The 26,701-nt window shown below is 37.3% G+C and overlaps 1 protein-coding gene across 3 annotated transcripts in view; it reads right to left on the bottom strand.

Moving 5' to 3' along the window:
* Positions 1-26,701, bottom strand: part of LOC117330920 (forkhead box protein P1-like) — a 73,818-nt gene that overhangs the window by 18,069 nt on the left and 29,048 nt on the right. For 2 of the 3 annotated variants that reach the window (XM_033889482.1, XM_033889480.1), the window contains exons 2-4: positions 10,607-10,741; positions 10,146-10,409; positions 3,966-4,209 (exon numbers count right to left, since the gene is read on the bottom strand). In XM_033889482.1, coding sequence (XP_033745373.1) covers positions 3,966-4,209; positions 10,146-10,409; positions 10,607-10,732 — 634 coding nt within the window. In that variant the 5' untranslated portion in view covers positions 10,733-10,741. The remainder of the gene's footprint in view (positions 1-3,965; positions 4,210-10,145; positions 10,410-10,606; positions 10,742-26,701) is intronic. The other variant, XM_033889481.1, reaches the window with a different exon arrangement.

Below are 26,701 nucleotides of genomic sequence, written 5' to 3'. Positions count from 1 at the left end.
GTGTTTAATCACAGGTTGGTATCTGTTTGTTTTAAAGCCCTCTGGATTGAATTATAACTTCTGCACAAAGTTAACAAACAGAAAATTACACATTTCCTGTTTGCTGGTGCTGTATATTTTTCCTAACACTTGGCACAAAGGTTTTATAATCTACGGCCAGGATCATTACCGTCAGGCTGACAGACAGAAATGCCCGCGCTGGCCTGAAGCATACAACTGGTGTGTGCAAATGTTTCCAGAGTGACAACAATGCTGGAATTTATAGAAATTGTTTATAAGTTGAAATGTTTACAAGATATACACAGGAAGAGGGCTGTCAGATGCTAATAGCCAATGTGTATGGAAAACCAAGCTTTTGTAAACAAGCCTGGTAAACAACCGCTCTTGAATGACTAACAACTGTGTAAACAAATAGCTAGGCCACCCCAACATGGCGTAAACAAGTTAAGGTATAAATAGCTTAGCCTGCACTAGCTCTCTATTGAAGAAATAAACAACCCCAGATGAGGAGATCTGATGACCTGGAAAAATAATCAGCCATTCTATGTATTCAGCTGCTGACGCTATATTTCCTTTCACAGGGTTTTATCTTAAAATTGTAGTTGATGTATTATTGATTCTTATAACATGCTGTTAGTGTAAATATCAGCCTGGGATGTACAGCTAGTCTATACCCCATCATAACAGGTTTTTGTGTTATTATTTATTACATAAAAACCCAGCACTGTACAGTCAAGCTGCTCTGTACCAAGGTATTTTTTAAACTGCCTTTTCATTGTTTTTTTCACAAACATGCATAAAATCAGACATGCTGGTGTTCAAGCGATAATTTAACCAGGGTCTGCACCAAAATAAACATATTTCAGGCCAAATCTTCAGAGATCCCACACAAGTTGTAGACCTGCCCTTCCCAACACAGAATTCAGAATACAGCCAGCAATCACACTGTTAATCAGCATACCAAGATTAACAAACTATTACAACACAAATCTGACCAAAATTGTTAATTTTTTAGAAAATCAAGAATGTTCCTTTTCAATCCCCAAATGTCAGTTTTCTGAATATGGGTACCCACACAGATTCATTCTGGATTAATACACACCGGCTAACATATTTTGGAATTTCAGAGAGAAGAATTTACTTTTTCGAAATTTAAACTCTCAGCAAAGTGCATTTTATTTTTGACAGAATAATAAATTAAACAATTAAAATTTTGAACAGTTCTCGCTAGTGAGTTAAGTGGCTTATTGAAATTATCAGTAATAAAGGAGTTTTTTCTTCAGATTTTTCTCTAATACCATGGTAAAAACATGGAAATTTCTAAAATACAGGCATCAGGTGGAATATTATTTTCCGTTTTGCTGTACTTTACAGACATTACCTGCTAACGAGACAAAACACTGACAATATCACATATTCTAACAAATGACAATAACTAGACAATACAGGCCATAAATCCTGATAATGGAAGTAAGAACCTATGAATATTTAATGACTGTAGATGTGTGTGTGAGTGCAGTACTTTGTGGAGTTATTAGTGATGGTAAACACACGACAGCCTGGGGTAGGGGTGGGATGGGGGCAGGGAATCAGCCTGAGATAGGGGTGGGATGGGGGCAGGGAATCAGCCTGAGATAGGGGTGGGATGGGGGCAGGGAATCAGCCTGAGATAGGGGTGGGATGGGGGCAGGGAATCAGCCTGAGATAGGGGTGGGATGGGGGCGGGGAATCAGCCTGAGATAGGGGTGGGATGGGGGCGGGGAATAAGCTTGAGATAGGGGTGGGATGGGGGCAGGGAATCAGCCTGAGATAGGGGTGGGATGGGGGCGGGGAATAAGCTTGAGATAGGGGTGGGATGGGGGCAGGGAATCAGCCTGAGATAGGGGTGGGATGGGGGCGGGGAATAAGCTTGAGATAGGGGTGGGATGGGGGCGGGGAATCGGCCTGAGATAGGGGTGTGATGGGGCGGGGAATCGGCCTGAGATAGGGGTGTGATGGGGCGGGGAATCAGCCTGAGATAGGGGTGTGCTGGAGATGGGATGGGGGTGGGAGTGGAGCAGTGATGGTCACAAAATTAGGCAGGTAATGGCTTCAGGAACCACAAGTAAAGGAGACAGCTTGAACTATAAAGTACTGGGTACATACGGAATGGATGGGGGTGGGAGTACTGTAAAGTACTGGGTACATACGGAATGGATGGGGGTGGGAGTACTATAAAGTACTGGGTACATACGGAATGGATGGGGGTGGGAGTACTATAAAGTACTGGGTACATACGGAATGTTGGAATGGCATTTCATTATATTGATCAAATGATAAAAGTTCCTACCCCATGAAAAGTCCAAAATGTTGTTAGAAGCCAGTTGGCACCTAATTACCTTCCTTCACACCGTAATCATGCTCGACCAATCAGGCCACGATAACAAATTCACTTCCTAAGCAATCAGCAGGTAATATAGGTATAATTATATATTTGTGTTATGTCCTTGTACTTTTTTACCTGTATGTACTGCCAACATAAATAATCGCTAACAAGCTTTTCTTCCATCAGTAGATCTAATATCCAATCATCACAGAAGATTTTCCAGGATGAATATTTCATTATGTGTTATGATGCCTCTGTAGATTTTTACAAATGTTTTGTTTTGACAACATTATATTATATGTGAACTTCATGATGCATTGATAATCACACAGGTAGGTATTCATATTTAATTAAGCTTTTTGTTCAAATGCTTATTGTTGGCGTCAGAAAAATGTAAGCAAAGAGACATAACTGTTTGTCATTGTTTCTTTCAAAGTAAGAGTGGTACTTGGACATATGGCTCTAAATCATTAATTAACTTTAATGTCAATTTGAGGCCGACGGCATTATGATTCATACATATTCAATACTGGATCAGCAAGTGCTAATATGATGACGTCATCTGTCTATAAAAATGTGTGGAAAACATTATTTCTGAAAACTGTTAATTCAAGAATAGTTACAACAGATCACCTGCTCTTTACCCTGAATCCTGCTTTACCTAGGAGTGGCCAGCTATAAAAATGATGGTTTCCTGGTTAATATGGAAGAGTTTAATGAAAAAGATTATTTGACTAGTCAATATCCAAGAGTTTGGATGAAAGTGATGGTTTAACTAGTCAATATTCAAGAGTTTGAATGAAAGTGATGGTTTGACTAGTCAAAATCCAAGAGCGTTGATGAAAAAGATGGTTTGACAAAATCGAAATCCAAGAGTTTGGATGAAAGTGATGGTTTGACTAGTCAAAATCCAAGAGCTTGAATGAAAAAGATAGTTTGACAAATCGAAATCCAAGAGTTTGGATGAAAAAGATAGTTTGACTAGTCAAAATCCAAGAGTTTGAATGAAAGTGGTGGTTTGTCAAGTCAAAATCCAAAAATTATTTCAGAATCAACTAAAGAATAATAGAAATACCACTTCAGTGCTTCTTGAAAAATAGTCATAACAAACTTAAAAGATGTGTAAAAGGAAGGAGTGTCCACCGGTACCCTTGAGATCAAACTAGCTATCTCATGCTCTCTTACAGATGGTGATCAACAGAAATACAGTGACAGTAAATTCATTAAATGTTTTTATGAGAGTAAAGATCCTGGTCACGGCACCAAATCTGTAATAGTAATAACAAATACCCTAACTGCACTTCAAATCCAACTATCAGCCCTCTCACTATATAGAAATGGACATCTTAACACAACTAGGCTAAAATCTAAGATGCAAACAGGACCGTATCAACACAATACACATTAACACTTGTAATCATTAGCTCTTTTGGTCATTTTACCATGATAGAGCTGAATTTTTTTTATTTCAAATCAACACTGCTCCGTATACTGTTTATTCAATACTATTTCCTGAAAAGATATTATGCAAGTCTGATACAGAAATAATGTGAACAAATGCAAAATTACCTATAAAGAAGGGAAAAACAAAGATTCTCACCCTGAGGGACACCGAAGGGCTGCACAAGACAGGCTAGGAGGTACTGACGCTGCTGGATCTGAATCTGTTGAATCTGTTGGACTAGTTGCTGCTGCTGGAGGGCAAGCTGCTGAAGTTGACCTTTCCCGACCTTGGACTTGTCTGGCTGCTGCTGCTGTTGCATCAATTGTGACTGTTGCAGCATATTCATCTGTAACTGCTCGTTTAGCTCCTGTAGCACCTGGTCTTGAAGTTTTTGCTGCTGCTGCGAGAAATAAATCAAATAGTAGTTTTCTGTGAAAAATAATGTAGTTATATAAGCAAGGAGCTATCTGACCTATGACCCTGGTTGTTCATGGGTGATAAACCCGGCAAACATTTGACCTATGACCCTGGCTGTTCATGAGTGATAAACCCAGCAAACAAACATCTGGCCTATGACCCTGGCTGTTCATGGGTGATAAACCCAGCAAACATTTGGCCTATGACCCTGGCTGTTCATGAGTGATAAACCCAGCAAACAAACATCTGACTTATGACCCTGGCTGTTCATGGGTGATAAACCCAGCAAACATCTGACCTATGACCCTGGCTGTTTCATGAGTGATAAACCCAGCAAACAAACATCTGACCTATGACCCTGGCTGTTTATGGGTGATAAACCCAGCAAGGATCTGATCTAGAACTTAAGTATTGACACAGTAAAACAGCAGGTCTCAGTGCATTATGCCCCGGATCTTTAATTTCTAACATAAAGAATTACCATTGTTTAGGTGTCTAGCTTTATCAATTTAAAACACATAAATGAATTTTATTAAAAGTGATGAATAATTATTGAACAGTTTCACTCCTTTTGGATATAGCTATATATTGTTGTTTTTTGGTTTAATGTCCTATTAACAGCCAGGGTCATTTAAGGATGTGCCAGGTTTTGGAGGTGGAGGAAAGCCGGAGTACCCGGAGAAAAACCACTGGCCTACGGTCAGTACCTGGCAACTGCCCCACGCAGGTTTCGAACTTGCAACCCAGAGGTGGAGGGCTAGTGATAAAGTGTCGGGACATCTTAACCACTCGGCCACCGCCAATGTATCATTATAATAGTATCATCAAATTAGTTTCTTTGAGTTAAATTTGAATAGCTACGTAAAATTTAATTCTTACATTATTTTAAATCAAGAAAAATACTGATCAGACTTATTTTCCGAAATTTGCTGATTTATTGAATTCATACTTCATTCGTGAAGTTTAATTAATTCATAACTTATTTTTAGTTTATGAAAAACAAGATAACTGCAAAGATAAAGATTAATTTAAAATTTAAAGTAAATATAATAACAAATTCACATATTCAAAAATGTTTCTAAACTGAAGGAAAAGCTCCTGCACTAAAAACCCTATATTCAGCAAAAATTATGCAGGCAAGGAAAAATATAAATTTTAATTCTTATATTTCATTGGGAAAAGTCAGGGTATGATTAATTGGATTGTCTTAACAACAGCATTTTATAGACTGTTGACTTTCTAATTCGAATTAACCAGTTACTTCATGAGCATAAATTTTGTTTATTCACATAATTATGTAAAAATTTTATTAAAAAAACAAAGAAGGAAATAGAAATGGAGTCGGACATTAAAAACGTGTGTCATTCATTTGGACAGTCTGACAGCGAGTTGTATAAATTTTGGTTCACAATAATACAGTTTTGTTTATTCAGAATTATGCATGTTTTCAAGAAAATATTGGCCATGTCTGGTTATGAGAGGCATTGTTCAGAGGAATGAGTGATGGAGTGGCTCACTGTCAGCGCCACGAACATGCCGTATGTAGATTGAAAGCTCACTCTCTCTAATTACCTTACATTTTGGGCACTAATTGAATAAACAAATCTAAATATGACGTCTAGAATTAGCGTCCATCAGTTTCGTGATAAATACCTTGTACCTTGACACCTAACAGGTCTTGCTAACTTTCACTGCTGTTTATTGTAATATGTTGAGATTTATGCATTATGAAGATCTACTTGTCCCCTGACAGCTAGGTGACATGGATTTTGAGAATATACATTTTTCTTGTTGGCACACAAGAAAACAAAACTAAGATAGAACAGTTGACAAGTTTCAGATGTTCGTTGGGCCATGCTGTCCAACAGACACAGCTGTCCAACAGACACAGCATGCCTTGTGAAGGCCATGTTGTCTTAAAGACACAGAGTAGAGACCATGGCCAGGGATATCTCAACCCGAGTGTAAGAGTTTGGCCAGTCAGCACGAGGCTTGCTGAGTACTGGCCAGCCAAACTCTTACACTCAGTTTGAGATATCCCTGTCCACAGAACAGACCCATGTTTGATTATTTTTCTCACATACTTGCAAGCAAATCTCGTTTTTATGAATTTTTTTTCAATAATTTCGCCATCTTCAAAGCTCCTTGGAATGTGTGTCAAAATTAATGACGTCATGATTTAAGACATAGTTACTCAACCTAAAATGATGATGTTACGTTGTTGTGAGCAGTCGTCATATTGCGCGTACCGGCTGTCTTTTCCCCCTGTGTGAGATCGATTTATCTTTTCCCTAGCAACCACCGGATAACCCTGTGTTACCTAGCAACCACCGGATAACCCTGTGTTACCTAGCAACCACCGGATAACCCTGTGGAGTATGTGAGAAAAAGTACTCCTTGTGAAGGCCATATTGACTAGCCCAATAAACAATTTTGACCCTCAACAGCCAGAACACAAAGACAATAAAACGATGATAAAAAGGACTGGTACTTCAGGTTTGTACGTACCAGTGTGACAATGTTTAGCTGGAGGACTACTAATGATCTAAGCCAGCAGGCCTATAGGGCTCCTAGTCATTGCTCTGTACTGTTACATCATATAAACATTTACACACCTGTCTGTCCCCACATACACCTGTCCTGATTATTAGCACTCCTAGCCTAATGTCCAAACATACTACAACAGCCAGACTAGGCCTAATGTCCAAACATACTACAACGGCCAGGCTAGGCCTAATGTCCAAACATACTACAACGGCCAGGCTAGGCCTAATGTCCAAACATACTACAATGGCCAGGCTAGGCCTAATGTCCAAACATACTACAACAGTCAGGCTAGGCCTAATGTCCAAACATACTACAATGGCCAGGCTAGGCCTAATGTCCAAACATACTACAACAGTCAGGCTAGGCCTAATGTCCAAACATACTACAACAGTCAGGCTAGGCCTAATGTCCAAACATACTACAATGGCCAGGCTAGGCCTAATGTCCAAACATACTACAACAGTCAGGCTAGGCCTAATGTCCAAACATACTACAACAGTCAGGCTAGGCCTAATGTCCAAACATACTACAATGGCCAGGCTAGGCCTAATGTCCAAACATACTACAACAGTCAGGCTAGGCCTAATGTCCAAACATACTACAACGGCCAGGCTAGGCCTAATGTCCAAACATACTACAACGGCCAGGCTAGGCCTAATGTCCAAACATACTACAATGGCCAGGCTAGGCCTAATGTCCAAACATACTACAACAGTCAGGCTAGGCCTAATGTCCAAACATACTACAACAGTCAGGCTAGGCCTAATGTCCAAACATACTACAATGGCCAGGCTAGGCCTAATGTCCAAACATACTACAACAGTCAGGCTAGGCCTAATGTCCAAACATACTACAACAGTCAGGCTAGGCCTAATGTCCAAACATACTACAATGGCCAGGCTAGGCCTAATGTCCAAACATACTACAACAGTCAGGCTAGGCCTAATGTCCAAACATACTACAACGGCCAGGCTAGGCCTAATGTCCAAACATACTACAACGGCCAGGCTAGGCCTAATGTCCAAACATACTACAACAGCCAGGCTAGGTCTATAATGTCCCAACACACTACAACATACGTCCAGCAGGCAAGGTTTAATGTCCAAACATACTACAACAACCTAGCCTATTTTCCCCGAACAATCCTTCACAAAGTCTCACAAACATTCAAATTTGCTCGAGGAATAAAAAAAAATATAAATGACTTAAATTCGACTTTTTTACACCATTTTTTCTTGTTTCCTGAATTATTGTACAAAAAACATTCAAATAAATAACACATTTAAAACAGATTTAGTCATAGATGAAGGATATGCTCAATGGTGAATATGGAACTGCATCGTACAGCTGTTTTGTCATTCTTAGACTCAACAATGATGCTTTAATTTGGCTCAAAAGTCAATAGCTCTATCTTTGGAACAATGACAAAAGCTTGAGCTGCGGTCATGAATCCAATCATATATACATACAGGAATTTATTTTAGAGGACGATAAAAACTCTTTAGAAGTGAAACAGGTCATTTCATTTTTTTCTTTTTTCTTCTTTCTATACATAGAATGGTCTGTCTACAGGTCATTTCATTTTTTTTCTATTTACTTCTTTCTACATTATAGACTAGTCTGTCTTATTACTGATAATGACTAAAATTTGCCTTAAATGGCTCGGACTCCGAGGAATTCTGCTGAATTTGTGAGGCTCCTGTGAAATAATATTAGTATGACAAAAAGTGCATAAATACTTAACATGTGACAATGGTACCTGTTCTAACACCTGGGAGCCGAGAAGAAACAGACATGGATGACAGCTAACATGTGTATGTGTTGATGGATAGTCTGGTGGTCAACAGACCGGTCAAGCCTGTGGCCATGGGACACCTTTTATGACCTGTCAGGGTCAGTCTGACAACACACTACTTAAATACAACAAACAATAGCACACTTACAATTATGAAATTATTATTCCGACCATTGTTTTATCGTTTACCTATATTTTACCTAAAAATAAGAAGTCATTCATAAAATTATAAGCTGCATAATGCATTTGTTTCAACATATATATATATGACTTGTTCAGAATTATTGAATACACTCCTTATGACGAGATTATGGTATATGTGTATAGGTACAAGGTATACCTGTCAGACAGGTGACAGATTCATATATATAACTTGTCATTTGTATTGTTTTTGTGTCTTTTATGCTGTGTAAAACATTGCTTATGTTAATTCTGTAGAGGCTATAAGCTTATTAGTGTACTCTATCCCCCCATCTCTACATCCCCCCCTCTCTACCCCCCCCCCCCCCCCATCTCTACACCCCCCCCCCCATCTCTACCCCCCCCCCATCTCTACACACACACACACACACACACACACACACCCTCATCTCTATCCCCCCCCCCAACCCCCTCTCAACCCTCCTCCTTCACCCAACCTGTCTTCTTCAATTCCCTTCAATTCCTTCGACATGAACAGTATCAAAACTACTACTAGACACCTTCAAGCCAATTACTGATGCTAATTTTTACATGGAAGATAAGAAAATTAACATGCATTTTAATCTCACTCTACCTGTCAAAGAAACGTGACACTTTGTCAACTAAAAGTATATAAAACTATCAAACAGGCTTCACATGTAGGCAACACAACAGGAACCATGAAATTCTTCACTGTCTATCATGCACCGTGGTATCAGAAAAGAGAGAAAATACAGAATTTACATTAACAAATTAACAGCTTAGTTTAATTACATGACAACAATGTTAGAAGTTGACTAATTATGCAAATCTATTCCAAGCTATATTAGGTTAAGTACAAAAAACACCCATTGTTCTGTAGACAATCACCTAGCCTGGTTTGTCCTCCAGTAGAATGTACTGTACCGTCAGTAATACCAACGCCCAAACCCACAATAGCAGCTTCTGGATCTGATCTTTTATGCCTGTTGAAGTTCCACTTCTCATTCATATAATCTTAACTGAAAATGTCTGTTTCCTATCTCTGGTTTACGTAATCTTATTCCCAGTTACTGGGACTGGTAGCATTGGCCCATTGTGAAGTACCATGTATGATGACATTTCCCAATGTATGATGTCATTCCCGCGTGTATGATGTCATTTCCCAATGTATGATGTCATTCCCCTGTGTATGATGTCATTTCCCCATGTATGATATCATTCCCGCGTGTATGATGTCATTTTCCTGTGTATGATGTTATTTTCCTGTGTATGATGTTATTTCCCAATGTATGATGTCATTTCCCCATGTGTGGTGACATTTATACATATTGGCTTTGTTTCCAAGATGTGGTGCTATGTTCCCACATGTGGTGCCATTTCCCCACATGTGGTCCCCTTACAGCTGCTGTACCCACCTGGTGCTGAAGCATCATGGACTGGTGCTGCATGATCTGCTGTAGTTGCTGTGGCGACAGACCCTGGTTCTGTTGCTGAAGCAGTTGCTGCATCTGAGGTGGCATCAAGCCGTGCTGGGCTGCGGCCATCATCATCAGAGAGGGGTGTGGCCCTGGGGGAGTAATGCCTGCCCCCAATTCCACCATGCTGTTAGACTTTGTCTTACGTTTAGCAGCTCCACTTCCTGTAGTGGCCTTTGTATGAGGTGAATGTGGTAGTTGACCCTGAACAGTTAAGAGAATGGCATTAGATTATTGTCATCTCTTTTATACCTTTTTTTTCTTTAATTACATGTTATTCCAAAAAGTTATTATGAAAAAAAAAATTGTGTACAAAAGAATATACAGGAGACAGTCCAGTTAATTCACAAACCAAGTGACATCATTGTAAATTTCCCCCAACAATATCAGATACAACTTACCTGAGATTCTATGTCCCCGTTCTCTGTGGAGTGAGAGTCACCATTATGTGTTGGTGGGGACGGCCCTTCCTTGGTCACAGTGGACAAGTTAATGACACCTTCGTGGTCGCCTCCCTTCTCCATCATGCCATTGCTCTGTGGACAAAATAAGGTAAATTGTAGAACTGATACTGCACTATCTATATCTAGCTGTCGACATCCTATTTTAAGACATCACTGACCTGGGTGTCCACATTAGGATTTATAATGAGGCAGTAGTATTGTACAACGAAAAACAAAAGTATCAAAAGATAATTCATTGCAGTCTTGGTGGAACATTCAGTCATAGGAGGTTATGGCAGTCATAGGAGGTTATGGCAGTCATAGGAGGTTATGGCAGTCATAGGAGGTTATGGCAGTCATAGATGAAAATGGCAGTCATAGATGAAAATGGCAGTCATAGATGAAAATGGCAGTCATAGGAGGTTATGGCAGTCATAGGAGGTTATGGCAGTCATAGAAGGTTATGGCAGTCATAGGAGGTTATGGCAGTCATAGATGAAAATGGCAGTCATAGAGCAGTCATAGGAGGTTATGGCAGTCATAGGAGGTTATGGCAGTCATAGATGAAAATGGCAGTCATAGGAGGAAACGGCAGTCATAGACAGAAACGGCAGTCATAGTCAGAAAGGCAGTCATAGACGGAAACGACACTCATAGGAGGAAACGACAGTCATAGGAGGAAACGACACTCACAGGAGGAAACGAAACTCATAGGAGGAAACGAAACTCATAGGAGGAAACGACACTCATAGATGGAAACGGCAGTCATAGGGGGAAACGACACTCATAGATGGAAACGGCAGTCATAGGGGGAAATGACACTCATAGGAGGAAATGACACTCATAGGAGGAAACGACTGTCATAGATAGAAACGACAGTCAAAGAAGGAAACGAAAGTCATAGATGGAAACGGCAGTCATAGGGGGAAATAGCTGTCATAGATGGAAACGGCAGTCATAGGGGGAAATGGCAGTCATTTTTTGTGGCACCACTAAGACAGGCAGTTCATGTGGCACCACTAAGACAGGTAGTTCCTGTGGCACCACTAAGACAGGTAGTTCCTGTGGTACCACTAAGACAGGTAGTTCCTGTGGCACCACTAAGACAGGTAGTTCCTGTGGTACCACTAAGACAGGTAGTTCCTGTGGCACCACTAAGACAGGTAGTTCAAGTGGCACCACTAAGACAGGTAGTTCATGTGGTACCACTAAGACAGGTAGTTCCTTTGGTACCACTAAGACAGGTAGTTCATGTGGCACCACTAAGACAGGTAGTTCATGTGGTACCACTAAGACAGGTAGTTCCTGTGGCACCACTAAGACAGGTAGTTCCTGTGGTACCACTAAGACAGGTAGTTCCTGTGGTACCACTAAGACAGGTAGTTCATGTGGCACCACTAAGACAGGTAGTTCCTGTGGTACCACTAAGACAGGTAGTTCATGTGGTACCACTAAGACAGGTAGTTCATGTGGTACCACTAAGACAGGTAGTTCCTGTGGTACCACTAAGACAGGTAGTTCCTGTGGCACCACTAAGACAGGTAGTTCATGTGGTAGTACTAAGACAGGTAGTTCCTGTGGTACCACTAAGACAGGTAGTTCATGTGGTACCACTAAGACAGGTAGTTCCTGTGGTACCACTAAGACAGGTAGTTCCTGTGGTACCACTAAGACAGGTAGTTCCTGTGGCACCACTAAGACAGGTAGTTCCTGTGGCACCACTAAGACAGGTAGTTCATGTGGTACCACTAAGACAGGTAGTTCCTGTGGCACCACTAAGACAGGTAGTTCATGTGGCACCACTAAGACAGGTAGTTCCTGTGGTACCACTAAGACTGGTAGTTCATGTGGTACCACTAAGATTTTGGTTTGTTTTTGTTTAACGTCCTATTAACAGTCAGGGTCATTTAAGGATGTGCCAGGTTTTGGAGGTGGAGGAAAGCCGGAGTACCCGGAGAAAAACCACCGGCCTACAGTCAGTGTACCTGGCAACTGCCCCACATAGGTTTCGAACTCGCAACCCAAAGGTGGAGGGCTAGATATAGTGATAAAGTGTCAAGACACCTTAACCACTCGGCCACCGCGGTCCCTTACCACTAAGACATTGGTAGTTCCTGTCATAAAACTTCAGATAAACATTTGCTAGTGTTTATATGACATATCGTGTCTATTTTGACAAGCAACTAATAATCCAGATGATGAAGCAGAGGTGGTCTTTGTGTAATATTTAGAGCAGCTTTATTTTTCAGCACAGCAATCGTTGCTATTGATTATGACATGGCGAAGGTCGACAACAATGCGATGTTTTACTTTGTGTTTCTTTGTTTCAGATATACAATAGATAATATACCGGTACATAAATATATATATATATATCCCTCATTATGATCAATCATTTGAACAGAAATAAACTGTATACATGAAAACTCTGCTCTGTTCACAATGACGAATGATTTTCTAAGTTATTTTATGGGAATGTATTCATGTACAAAAGAGAAATCGTAATCAATCAAATTTTTAACAGCATTAACCCCATTAGCGCCACTTGAAACATCAGCAAATTATTTTATTTGAAAATCTGTCGTAAATATGTCATGTTACTTACACGGCCTATCTTAATTGTTAGTATAGTCATATTTCTCCATTCTAATGATATAAAACATAAAAAACTATTAATTATGTATGTAGAACATATTATGACGTCAAGAAAATAACACATATTTAATAACAGATTTTAATTTCCATAAAAAACGCTTGAAAATGGATCTTGGAATCTCAATTTGCATGATGAGTTCCATATGAATCTCGTACTAAATAAAAATATATTGTCATAGATAATCAAGGTGTGAAAACACTTATCTCCAATTAATCTTGGAATAAATTGCACTTTATACTTATTGTATTACCATGTGATGTCTTAAGTGTGTGATGTACATGGCATTTAATTATTGTCACAATTAAAAGTTCATTTGCACAAACATTTTAATTTTCAAATTTTTTTCGCCGAGTGCAAACTGTGTCTCAAGTAAAAAAACATTATATTGACTTAAAAATGAACTCATTAAACTCATTTGAAAAGGAAAATGGTTTAAGATCCGAAATTTAATGAGGATAAGAAATTAAGGTGATTACTGGTACAAATGTATGTACTATAGGCCGATGGTAAAAGAAATATATAGGGATCCTACTTAATTGTCACCTGTAGACCAGGCCAAAGACAGATGGGCTCAGGAGATTCAAGTCTTGGAAACAAAGCAGGTCCCAGACATTGTTTGTATTCTAATTAAATAGGAACATTTAAGTTGGCCGATATTGTTTACTAACAGGGCACTTAGGGTTTTTGTATGACAGAACGATGAGGACATTTTATACCTGGTGTGTATATGTAGCAGTTATACACCAGCAATGATCCGGTAAATCTTAGACACTTGATAAGATGTTAACGAGATAAAACACCTATGAATGTACATACATCGACAGGGGAAAAAACATCGCACACTCTATAGGATATGTGTGTAGCTTTTAACCACATCAAGAGTATAGTTAAAGTTCACCTCATATCTCTGGACCATGTCTTTAGACGGAGAATGACAATCTCTGGACCCTGTCTTTACACAGAGACTGACAATCTCTGGACCCTGTCTTTAGACAGAGACTGACAATCTCTGGATCCTTTCTTTACACAGAGACTGACAATCTCTGGACCCTGTCTTTAGACAGAGACTGACAATCTCTGGACCCTGTCTTTAGACAGAGACTGACAATCTCTGGACCCTGTCTTTACACAGAGACTGACAATCTCTGGACCCTGTCTTTAGACAGAGACTGACAATCTCTGGACCCTGTCTTTACACAGAGACTGACAATCTCTGGACCCTGTCGTTAGACAGAGAATGACAATCATAATTAAAATCTTTTGGGTGTTATTTTGTTTCAAACCAGCGCAAGTAGCTACAATAATTTATAAAAAAAAAATTAAAATTAACAAAAACTTTGTTACATGATAGGCAAACTGGTGGAGTGAAAAGAATTTTATAATTGTTTATTTATTAATCTTTACATGAGTACGGTAATATAATCGCATATTTCAAATTACAGCTTCAAAACTATAGCTTCTTAACCTGATAAGCATAAAATGATAATATTATCAAATCACTTCTGACTGAACACTTAACTTCTTAACTTCATGTAACTCAAAACTTACATACAGTACACAGAAAAAGTCTATCTTTCCCTAGGCCTCTAAAGAATAAAGAAAATGTCAAACTTTAAATTTCCCTCTACACTACACAGAAAATGTATATCTTTTCCCTCTACAATACCAATGTCAATCTTTCCCTCTACAGAACACAGGAAATTTTCCCTCTACAGAAAATGTTTATCTTTTCCCTCTACAATACAAATGTCAATCCTTAAATTTCCCTCTACACTACACAGAAATGTTTTTATCTTTTCCCTCTACAGAAAATGTTGATCTTTTCCCTCTACAGTACTAGTACCACCTCTATATCCTCAGCTAGCTTGTCTCTGACAGCTTTACCAGTTTAACCTTGTACAGGTTGTAAATTTTGACCTTATACTGTGTCATTAGGCAGTAAACAACAAACAAACAAACAATACTGGTCCATTTACTGGGTCACGATGTGTCATTTCAGCTAGGGTATAAATTGAATCTTTTATAATATTTGTTTTGTGAAACATGAGCTGACAGTTTAATGATAGGTAATGAAAAACAATAGACTGACTTATTATAAATAAGGGCAATGTTCTGTTGGGCCATCCTCTGATCTGCCTGTAGTAGGGAAATGTGTCAGTAGGTCACCTAATCCATATATATATATACAATTGTAGGATGCTATCAAAATCCTGTCCTGAAAGCCGACACCAGCCCCTCAGCAGCCTGGCCGAGACTCCCACCATCTTCATTCATGATGTGAATTACAATTGAAACTCTACACAAGCCTCCGCAGGATGCAGTCCCTTGTGTAGGGCAGTTGCCCTCATTATCACACAACATATACATTCTTATCCCCAATTATAACACAGTACTTAGTGCTAATTTATTTTAAGAAAAAGAGTACAAAGATAAATCGGTGCATCCTTAATATGTGTTAGTTTATCTGACCAATATCGTGCATACAACATCCACCCACTCTCCTGTATAATTGAAATATCTTCTGTTCTTATATACAGTATTGCCCTACATTATCCGCCTGCACATCTTATATTCCATACAGAATTTATGTAGGAATTTGATCCACTTATATAATCCTGCTTTTTGATCGTCTACACAACTGTATAATGATTACAGCTCTGGAAATTACATTGTAATATCAAACCATTGTAGATGAATATCTTATCTTTATATCACAAAGTGTTTAAGAAATAAATTGTTTAATTTCAATTTCTAAGTAAAATTCTTATCAAATCTCATCAAATCAAAATGACCTTAAGTGTTAATTAGGAATAAGGTTTTTTTTCACAAATCTTCCAGGTAAAAAAAAAAAAAAAAAATGAAGCCAAAGGGTATGGAAACCTGCGGATATTTATCCTCTTCTTACAAAATATTGTCAGGAAATGTAAAAGAAAACATAGGAGCAGATCTTGATGAGATGGTGTTGTTGATGTTGTCAGGTAGTTTGTATAGCCTTTGATCAGTTTGTCTGTCAGTGGCTGACAGGTGGGCAATTAATTAGGTGATTATAAAACGGGACAGGTGAGACAAATGTAAACGTTGTAGTGTTTCCGGCAAATTTCTAATTCTACCGTCAAATCTCGCTGGTACGCTTTGTACAACATGTCTAGGGAACAACATGACCAGCACCTCTAGTTCTTCCGATGAACTGCAGTAAAAACACATCTGCTGCAGGCAAACAATTCTGGGTTATTGGTCTTTTCCTCGTTAATCTCTTAATAGTCTGCACATTGTAGTAAACACAACTACTTGTTTTCACAGATGTTGACTAACATAGCAAAGGATGCCAAGTGCATTCATTGATTTTTAGTTATGGTCATGTACATTTGTGTTCGTGCCTTGTACCTGGGTACCTGGTAAAAAAACGGCAAAAATACATCACAACATATGGTATAACAGTCATTTTTATGGGGTTTTTTTTGTTTGTTTGTTTTTTTTCTTGCACGTGCATTTGCAGGTGAAAATGTGAACTTTTAATCTGATTATTACCAAGTCTGATGGCTTATGATATTTGAATCTGGAAACCGAAAAAAAAAAAAATTAAATTGCGAAAATTCAAATTATAGTAAAAGTTTGCATACAGTTAAAAATGGAAAAATTTTTTAAACATAATTTATTTTGTATCTTGAATTACACAAAGTGTTGGATTACAAAATGTTGGCTTGATCCCTTCATTTCGTCATTTCAAACTGCTTCAAGTGTTGGATAATATATCAGAAAGTGTTGAAAAAAACAACACCTAAAATTCCACCCCCTCATTTCAGGTTCCTAAACCGCAGACTTTAAAACCTCTAAGTAAAGTATGTACTTAATATCGTACGGCAGGTCGCGGCCTCTGGGGAACAGTGTCGCCGGTAGTAAATACTTAAAATCACTTGAATGAAAACTCCACTGAAACAATACCATCTAATTTAAAACAAAAGAAAATGATTCATAGCACTTAAAAACATTCACGATTAATTAATTTTGATACTACTGGTAATGACGAACGTGTAATTATCCCTAAATTGAATCTATCCATCAACGACTAAGAAGTTGAGGGGAATCACTCGAGATGAGTTTGTGTCTACAGGGAACAGACACCTGATGTACTTTTAAATTCCCGAGGATGAAAACAAATAAACACGAACTGATAAACTTACATGGGACAGCTACTACAAGTCCTGACTCAGAAGGGAGGGGTGTAGTCTTGTGATCCCTCATATAACATGGACGTTTCAAATTCATCAACTCTTCCCTCTATCAAATGTTACCGTTATTAGGTTGAAGTTACAAAGACCCAGGTGTATGAACTACCTGTCAATCACTTGGTCCTATAATTAAGATATACCTGAATTATTGTGAATCACCACACTCAACACTTGAGATCATTGTTCACTGTTACATCATTCATAAATTAATGATTATGCTATGTCATGTTAATTTGTATGTACTGAAAAAAGGCATCTCTTCCGTTCTTGTGTGTCTCTTCACAAATTTAATTGTGGCTTGTCAGACGATGAGCTTTATTACAATATATATACAACAGGATGGCTGATCAAGTTTGAGAAATTAACTGCGCTATGAATTACTCAAGGTGTTGACAGCAACAAACAAGGCCATTATTTCTCCACTTCCTGTGAGGCAACTGAAGCTCCTCCTATTTTCATGAAAATTAAATAGAATTCTTCAAAACAACACTTTGTTAAAGTGCACTCATCAATTCTAAGCTTTTAGGTTTCAGAAATTGTGTTGAATTATGTGGATCTATCATAAATAACTTATCATGCCTTCCAAACAACATGTCAGGTATACATGAGACTGGAAGAGAATGCATTGGCAGCAATGTAATTTTATTGACAAAACAATAAAGCAAACTTGATATATTCCAGCAGCAGAAAAGTGAGTTCTTTAGTCTGTTTTAATTCCATCTCTGTATTACTGTGATAATTTAACCAGAACTTCAACAAAATCTAACTACGATATATATAGAGATAGATGTTTTACTGTATAATCTGGACACCTGTATTAACCAGACAACAAGGTCCCACTGTATACAGTTCTATGTAACCCTGTATAATCTGGACACCTGTAAAAGCCAGACAACTAGGTCCCACTGTATACATTTCTATGTAACCCTGTATAATCTGGACACCTGTATAAACCAGACAACTAGGTCCTACTGTCTACATTTCTATATTAACCCTGTATATCTGGACACCTGTATTAACCAGACAACTAGGCCCCAATGTATACATTTCTATGTAACCCTGTATAATCTGGACACCTGTATAAACCAGACAACTAGGTCCCACTGTCTACATTTCTATATTAACCCTGTACAATCTGGACACCTGTATAAACCAGACAACTAGGTCCCACTGTATACATTTCTTTGTAACCCTGTATAATCTGGACACCTGTATAAACCAGACAACTAGGTCCTACTGTATACATTTCTATGTAACCCTGTATAATCTGGACACCTGTATAAACCAGACAACTAGGTCCTACTGTATACATTTCTATGTAACCCTGTATAATCTGGACACCTGTATAAACCAGACAACTAGGTCCCACTGTATACATTTCTATGTAACCCTGTATAATCTGGACACCTGTATAAACCAGACAACTAGGTCCCACTAGGTTACCCTGTATAATCTGGACACCTGTATAAACCAGACAACTAGGTCCCACTATGTACAGTTCTATGTAACCCTGTATAATCTGGACACCTGTATAAACCAGACAACTAGGTCCCACTATGAACAGTTCTATGTAACCCTGTATAATCTGGACACCTGCATAAACCAGACAACTAGGTCCCACTGTATACATTTCTATGTAACCCTGTATAATCTGGACACCTGTATAAACCAGACAACTAGGTCCAACTGTGTTCATTTCTATGTAACCCTGTATAATCTGGACACCTGTATAAAACAGACTACCAATGGTATCATCAAGGTTCTAAATTCTTCAACTAGGTCCCACTATGTACAGTTCTATGTAACCCTGTATAATCTGGACACCTGTATAAACCAGACAACTAGGTCTAACTCTATACATTTCTATAATTAATTTTCTTTGTTTTCATGGTAAATACTCAAATGTGATTGGCCGAAAAAATTCTTTTCATTCTTCTATGAAAGAAATTCCGAGAATGGCGCGAAAAAATGTGACGTCACAATACGACAATTGACCTTGCTATTGATTTGAGAAAAAGAATCCCATTTAAAACCAGTAAAATTGTACATAAAACAAGTTTTAAATTAGAAAATCATTTTCAAAAATTAATTATAAGCGTTGATGTCAATTATTTTTTAGTTTCATCGGGGTATGAAACAAATTTTGTTTGCAAACTTCTGTAAGAATCCGCTATGCGGATTCATACAGTTTGCAAACAAAATTTGTTAATCAATGCTTAAATGAAACCCTGTATTTGTATGTATATAAATAAAAATAAAACTGGAAACACACTGTCTGAAGATCTACTATTACTTCATTATTTATATATACCTGGTATATATATTTTGTATCTACTATTACTTCATTATTTATATATACCTGGTATATATATTTTGTATCTACTATTACTTCATTATTTATATATACCTGGTATATATATTTTGTATCTACTATTACTTCATTATTTATATATACCTGGTATATATATTTTGTATCTACTATTACTTCATTATTTATATATACCTGGTATATATATTTTGTATCTACTATTACTTCATTATTTATATATACCTGGTATATATATTTTGTATCTACTATTACTTCATTATTTATATATACCTGGTATATATATTTTGTATCTACTATTACTTCATTATTTATATATACCTGGTATATATATTTTGTATGAAAATTATAGTGTCCTTGTGAAAAATAAATATATATTGAAAATAATAAAAACTGAAACAGGCACAAATTAAATTAGCACTTAATTTCACTCCCTCATGTGAGCTCTTCAGATATAAATCATATACATGTTTATTTTAAACCTCAAAAGCTGGAGATACAAGTATTTCAGTCTTAGAAAGCACATGTTAATTTTACATCAATATTAGTCACTAAAATATTGGTTCTCATTAACATATGTTTACTTTATAGACACACCGAGTACTCTGTACAATTTAATGTCGGAGTCATGCTTATTTATGGATTAGAAAAGTAATTTAGATATATATAACTGCCACTTAACAAACTGACAAGTTGTAGATTTTAAATGAAATAAATGTGAATAATTGCTATATGTGGAACAAATTTCATTTTAATAAGTAAGTAACAATTTCGGAATATGGTTAATAATGATGTAGCTGTATTATAATTTTCAGATTAAAATAAATTATAATACGTCATAGCAGAGTATCATGGGGACTGCCTGATAACAGTGTTTTAATAATTTTTCGTGTATAATTTCATACATATATCTGTGAATTTATATTTGATTAATTATGAATTTCAAGACAGGCTTTTAATTACATAACAAATTAGCACACAACTCTTATTGCAGATTTGTTTGTAGTTTGCATATATTTCTATCATAAATTGTCTCGTATGAAAATAATTAAGACTTTTTGCAGTTAATTATTCAAGTCTAGAACAAATTTAAAGAAATGTCCTTATCAACATCCGAAAACATCCTCTGAAAAACATGGGACAACTTGAGGAAAAGAATGCATATTCCCAAAATTCCAACAGCATAGCTCTATAGTCATCTTTAATTTTTAGCATAAACTGGAGAAGTTAAAAATTATAAGCTAATATACAACCATTCAAATGTTGCTACTGTTTGTAAAAGGAAACATTTGATGATATTTTTGAGTAAGCTTAAATAAACTATGTTTATAGACCTTCTCATCCCCCCCCCCTCCCCTCCCCCACACACACAATAAATAAAAATACCAAACTAGATTATGAAAGTAAACTTGTAAATATGAGAAGGACTTGAGTCGCTTTGTTAATGAGGGTGTATTTACTAATTCTAACAACTTATTATTTAGTTGGTTTGTTTGAAGTCTCTGACCAAATGAGGTGGCCTCGGCTGAACCTCAACTGCCTATTTCCTCAAACACAAGTAGAAGTTGACACGTGTGTATCAATTTCTTTTGTTACAACCCCACTGGATGCACTGTGGCCGAACACTCAGAACCTGTATGTACCGTCATTAAAACTACACCAAGTGCATGTAGCTATTGAAAATCAAGTCAGCATTCCTTAATTTGTCTCTCACCGTGGTGCTTAAGTAAAAGTTAATTATAAGGGATTCATACCTAACGGCAGAGCGAGCCATTTAGACCTTTAACCATGTCCCACTTACGCTTATAAATTAGAACTGCTTGTGTCGCAGAAAATGTCTATTTATATATTAATGTCTATATATATATACTAATTTACATCTGATGATCGCAAGGAAATAATTTGATTGCATAACGATGGCCTGTTCTGCGGTCGTCCGGTATACCACGTGCATCATAATGTTCGTAATGTGATGTCATTCATAAATGATGTCACATGATCGCCTCAATTGTAACTGCACCCTAATTGAAATTTGCCCGTTTACTGTCAAATTAACATTAGAATTCGAAATAGTTTTCTTAAATGTAGCGAGACAAAAAATGCGACGACTAGACTGCGGAACCCGAATCTCTAGATGGACAATCTAACCATTGAACTGGCCACTGGCATTTAACCCAGTCAAGTTCTGCTACATTCCTCCCTCCTTCAACAAAATCCTTGAACCCGGAGACACACACAAGACTCGATCTATACCCCCTTTCATGGGTATTTAGTTGGTAATCAAATGTAACAGGACAGGCAATTTGCAACAACCATACCAGGACTCGAACCACAGACCTCCAAACTCTAGATGGACACTCGAACTATTTGGGCTAGATGCATGGTCACCAGTGGTCAGCCCAGTCCAGTTCTATTACATGAGAATATGTGTTATGTGATAAACAGATTCTTACACTCATATCCAAATGGATGTCATTGAATTCATGTTTGGTTTAAGGAGGTGCCTGGTTTTTGAGATGGAGGAAAGCAGAATACCCAGAGAAAAACCACCCGGCAACAGCCCCACGTGGGTTTCGAACTCGTAGCCCAGAGGTGGAGGGCTGGTAATAAAGTGTAGGAACACCTTAACCACTATGCCACCGAAGCCCCTGAATTCATGTAACTTGCTTAATAATTTTATATGACACAAGCTAAGAACTATAGAGCTCAAACCGACTTATCATCAATTTTTCAGCTGCATTCAATAACATATAAACAAAATTGTTATTCTACCTCAAAATTAAGGAACGAGGGTAGAATATGAATATAATATAAATTTACATGAAAATCACCCTCGAAATGTGTTTGCAGAAAATGTAGCCACCAAGTAACTTGCGTTTTAACAAGTTCTTCTACACTGAATACCTTTCATTCATCCAATTCCATGAATTATTCATGTTTTTGAGACAATTTTTTTCTCTCTATTTTTCTATGCATGATTTTACAAATTAGGTTATCACATATTAGGTTTCTTGCAAACAATTTTTCAGAAACATTTACAACAAAGTCAAACATTTTGTTTTGTTTTGCATGTTTTGTGAATTTGTTTTTCAAACTGTTTCTTTTATCTGAAATCCTAAATTTAGAATACCCAGGTAAGTCATTTTAAACTCTCCTACAAATTTATGTATTTACAAGAATTAATCTGTTTGCAGTATGTACACATATATACCATTCACCAGAACTCCAATGCTGAAAATAAAACCCCATGCATTACGAGCATTTGTATGGAAACTTATGCTTTAGGTAAATATTCCTTTAAAAATGTAAACTTTTTCTTTTACAACAACTGCGAAACAACTTATATATATCATGTATGTTGGCCCGGATGGAAGCACCCAACAGATCTTTCTGTGGGAGGAAACCAGAGTACCTGGAGAAAACCTACAAGGTCGGGCAGATGAACCAGGGATCCATACCTTTACCCCTTTGATTTGGGAATCAAACCCCCGCCGCTTAGGTAAAAGGCGAGTTTGTTACCACTGAGCCACTCATCCACCTTTAAACTTAAACTCAATCCAAATTATTGAAGTACATATTTCTATAAAGTAAAATTCATTCAAATGAAAAAATTAAGCAATTTGACCCATACACTTACAGGAGAAATTGACAAGTATTTTAAGATAATTGTAAAGTTGTCGTTTTGATCTATAGATTTACACCACCTATATCGTGTGTTTTTGTGAATCGTGTCTCTTTTTCCTCAGGTGAGAGACCTGGTATACAAGATATCCGAGACCAGAGAATTTGATCTGATGTGAGGTTCTCGGTAGATAAACAAGGTTTTAACACTGATACAATTTAATGTCGAGTTGTATCACTCCAGTACCTAATGTCACTTGTACCTCACTTTTCTTTAAAGTTGACTCCTTCCATGCCTGATAAACGATGGCGATAAGAAATCATAAATATTCCCCGAATGTTTTCAGCAAATACAAACAAGAAAACAGCTGGTAATGACAGGATGTTCTGTCTTGTTTACTCCACCAACCGTGCATCCCTTCTTTTCAGCCGAATTTTAACACTCGCATGAAATAACACATAAATCTAACACAGCTAACATAATACAACATTCACAAATATTATCATATCATAATGTGATTTTTCATAGTGCTATAAAAAAGCTGAGACATTCTAGTGCCCACAATTAAGGTGTAAAAATTAAAATACTACCTATGGTGAAAAGTCAACATCATAAAACGTACTTAAAAAAAAACTTAAGAGAAAGCAATATTTTGGTGAATTTGTATAGAATTTGACTTCACTTAAATGCGAACGGTGACGAAGATGTTTTACAAATTTTTGTAATAATAACATTTTGAGTCCAACCAGGTGATGAGGATAACATGTATGCTGCACCACTAAACTCTCCATAAACAACATCATTGGTGGTCTGTTTACTTCTGCACTTTTACAATGTGGCAGTCAACTAAATAATTTATTCACAATAATAAAACTTGCTGTGCAATTTAGAAAGGAAATGAAATCATCCTTTCTCAAACAATTTTCATCAAATACAAACTGTTTTTTATAGAATATTACTTAATACACAAGAATGTATTTTTTGTTCAGTTTGCAATGTTGTTTGTAAATATGTAGAATTATCAAAATTAAAATCTTATTAAGATATTCATGCTTTTGATGTACACTTTCACAGATAGGATCAAATTCCATGAAAAGAAGACTTCTGCCCAGGATTATAAATTAACATTCATCAATCATCACTAATCGCTGATAGGAAACCTTGTGTTTTCTGATGTACTCTGATGTACTTAGTATACATCGTGTAGATACTGTATGGTTCCTAATTTATCAATTAAAATCAATTAAAATAGTCTCAATAATAGATGTCTATATAACAAGTACAGAATGGATGGTTCGATCTCCTTGTACATGTACAAGACTGTACAGCAAAACAATTGTTTTACTGCCACCATGTGCAAGACCAGCAAACTCATGACATTTTAAAGGGGTATAGCAATGTACCTCAGGTGATGAAAAGGAATTTTTTTTAGAAAAGGACATACTGATAAGTGTGAGATGAGAAAGTAAGAGTTATACTGATAATTGTGAGATGAGAAAGTAATAGTTATACTGATAAGTGTGAGATGAGACAGTAGGAGTTATACTGATAAGTGTGAGACGAGACAGTAGGAGTTATACTGATAAGTGTGAAATGAGACAGTAGGAGTTATACTGATATGTGTGAGACAAGACAGTAGGAGTTATACTGATATGTGTGAAATGAGACAGTAGGAGTTATACTGATATGTGTGAGACGAGACAGTAGGAGTTATACTGATATGTGTGAGACGAGACAGTAGGAGTTATACTGATAAGTGAGAGATGAGACAGTAGAAGTTATACTGATAAGTGTGAGACGAGACAGTAGGAGTTATACTGATAAGTGTGAGATGAGACAGTAGGAGTTATACTGATAAGTGTGAGATGAGACAGTAGGAGTTATACTGATAAGTGTGAGACAAGACAGTAGGAGTTATACTGATAAGTGTGAGACAAGACAGTAGGAGTTATAGTGATATGTGTGAGATGAGACAGTAGAAGTTATACTGATAAGTGTGAGACAAGACAGTAGGAGTTATACTGATAAGTGTGAGATGAGACAGTAGGAGTTATACTGATAAGTGTGAGATGAGACAGTAGGAGTTATACTGATAAGTGTGAGACGAGACAGTAGGAGTTATACTGATAAGTGTGAGATGAGACAGTAGGAGTTATACTGATAAGTGTGAGATGAGACAGTAGGAGTTATACTGATATGTGTGAGACGAGACAGTAGGAGTTATACTGATAAGTGTGAGACGAGACAGTAGGAGTTTTACTGATATGTGTGAGATGAGAAAGTACGAGTTTTACTGATAAGTGTAATGAGACAGTAGGAGTTATACTGATATGTGTGAGACAAGACAGTAGGAGTTATACTGGTAAGTGTGAGACGAGACAGTAGGAGTTATACTGATATGTGTGAGACAAGACAGTAGGAGTTATACTGATATGTGTGAGACGAGACAGTAGGAGTTATACTGATAAGTGTGAGACGAGACAGTAGGAGTTATACTGATATGTGTGAGATGAGAAAGTACGAGTTTTACTGATAAGTGTAATGAGACAGTAGGAGTTATACTGATATGTGTGAGACAAGACAGTAGGAGTTATACTGATAAGTGTGAGACGAGACAGTAGGAGTTATACTGATAAGTGTGAGATGAGACAGTAGGAGTTATACTGATAAGTGTGAGATGAGACAGTAGGAGTTATACTGATAAGTGTAATGAGACAGTAGGAGTTATACTGATATGTGTGAGACGAGACAGTAGGAGTTATACTGATATGTGTGAGACAAGACAGTAGGAGTTATACTGATAAGTGTGAGACGAGACAGTAGGAGTTATACTGATATGTGTGAGACGAGACAGTAGGAGTTATACTGATAAGTGTGAGACGAGACAGTAGGAGTTATACTGATATGTGTGAGACGAGACAGTAGGAGTTATACTGATATGTGTGAGACGAGCAGTAGGAGTTATACTGATAAGTGTGAGATGAGACAGTAGGAGTTATACTGATATGTGTGAGACAAGACAGAAGGAGTTATACTGATATGTGTGAGATGAGACAGTAGGAGTTATACTGATATGTGTGAGACGAGACAGTAGGAGTTATAGTGATAAGTGTGAGATGAGACAGTAGGAGTTATACTGATAAGTGTGAGATGAGACAGTAGGAGTTATACTGATATGTGTGAGACAAGACAGTAGGAGTTATACTGATATGTGTGAGAC

This window comes from Pecten maximus, chromosome 7 (genome assembly GCF_902652985.1).
Source record: "Pecten maximus chromosome 7, xPecMax1.1, whole genome shotgun sequence".
NCBI lineage: Eukaryota > Metazoa > Mollusca > Bivalvia > Pectinida > Pectinidae > Pecten > Pecten maximus.
The sequence above is the reverse complement of the archived record's forward strand: the minus strand, read 5'-3'. Positions and strand labels throughout refer to the sequence as shown.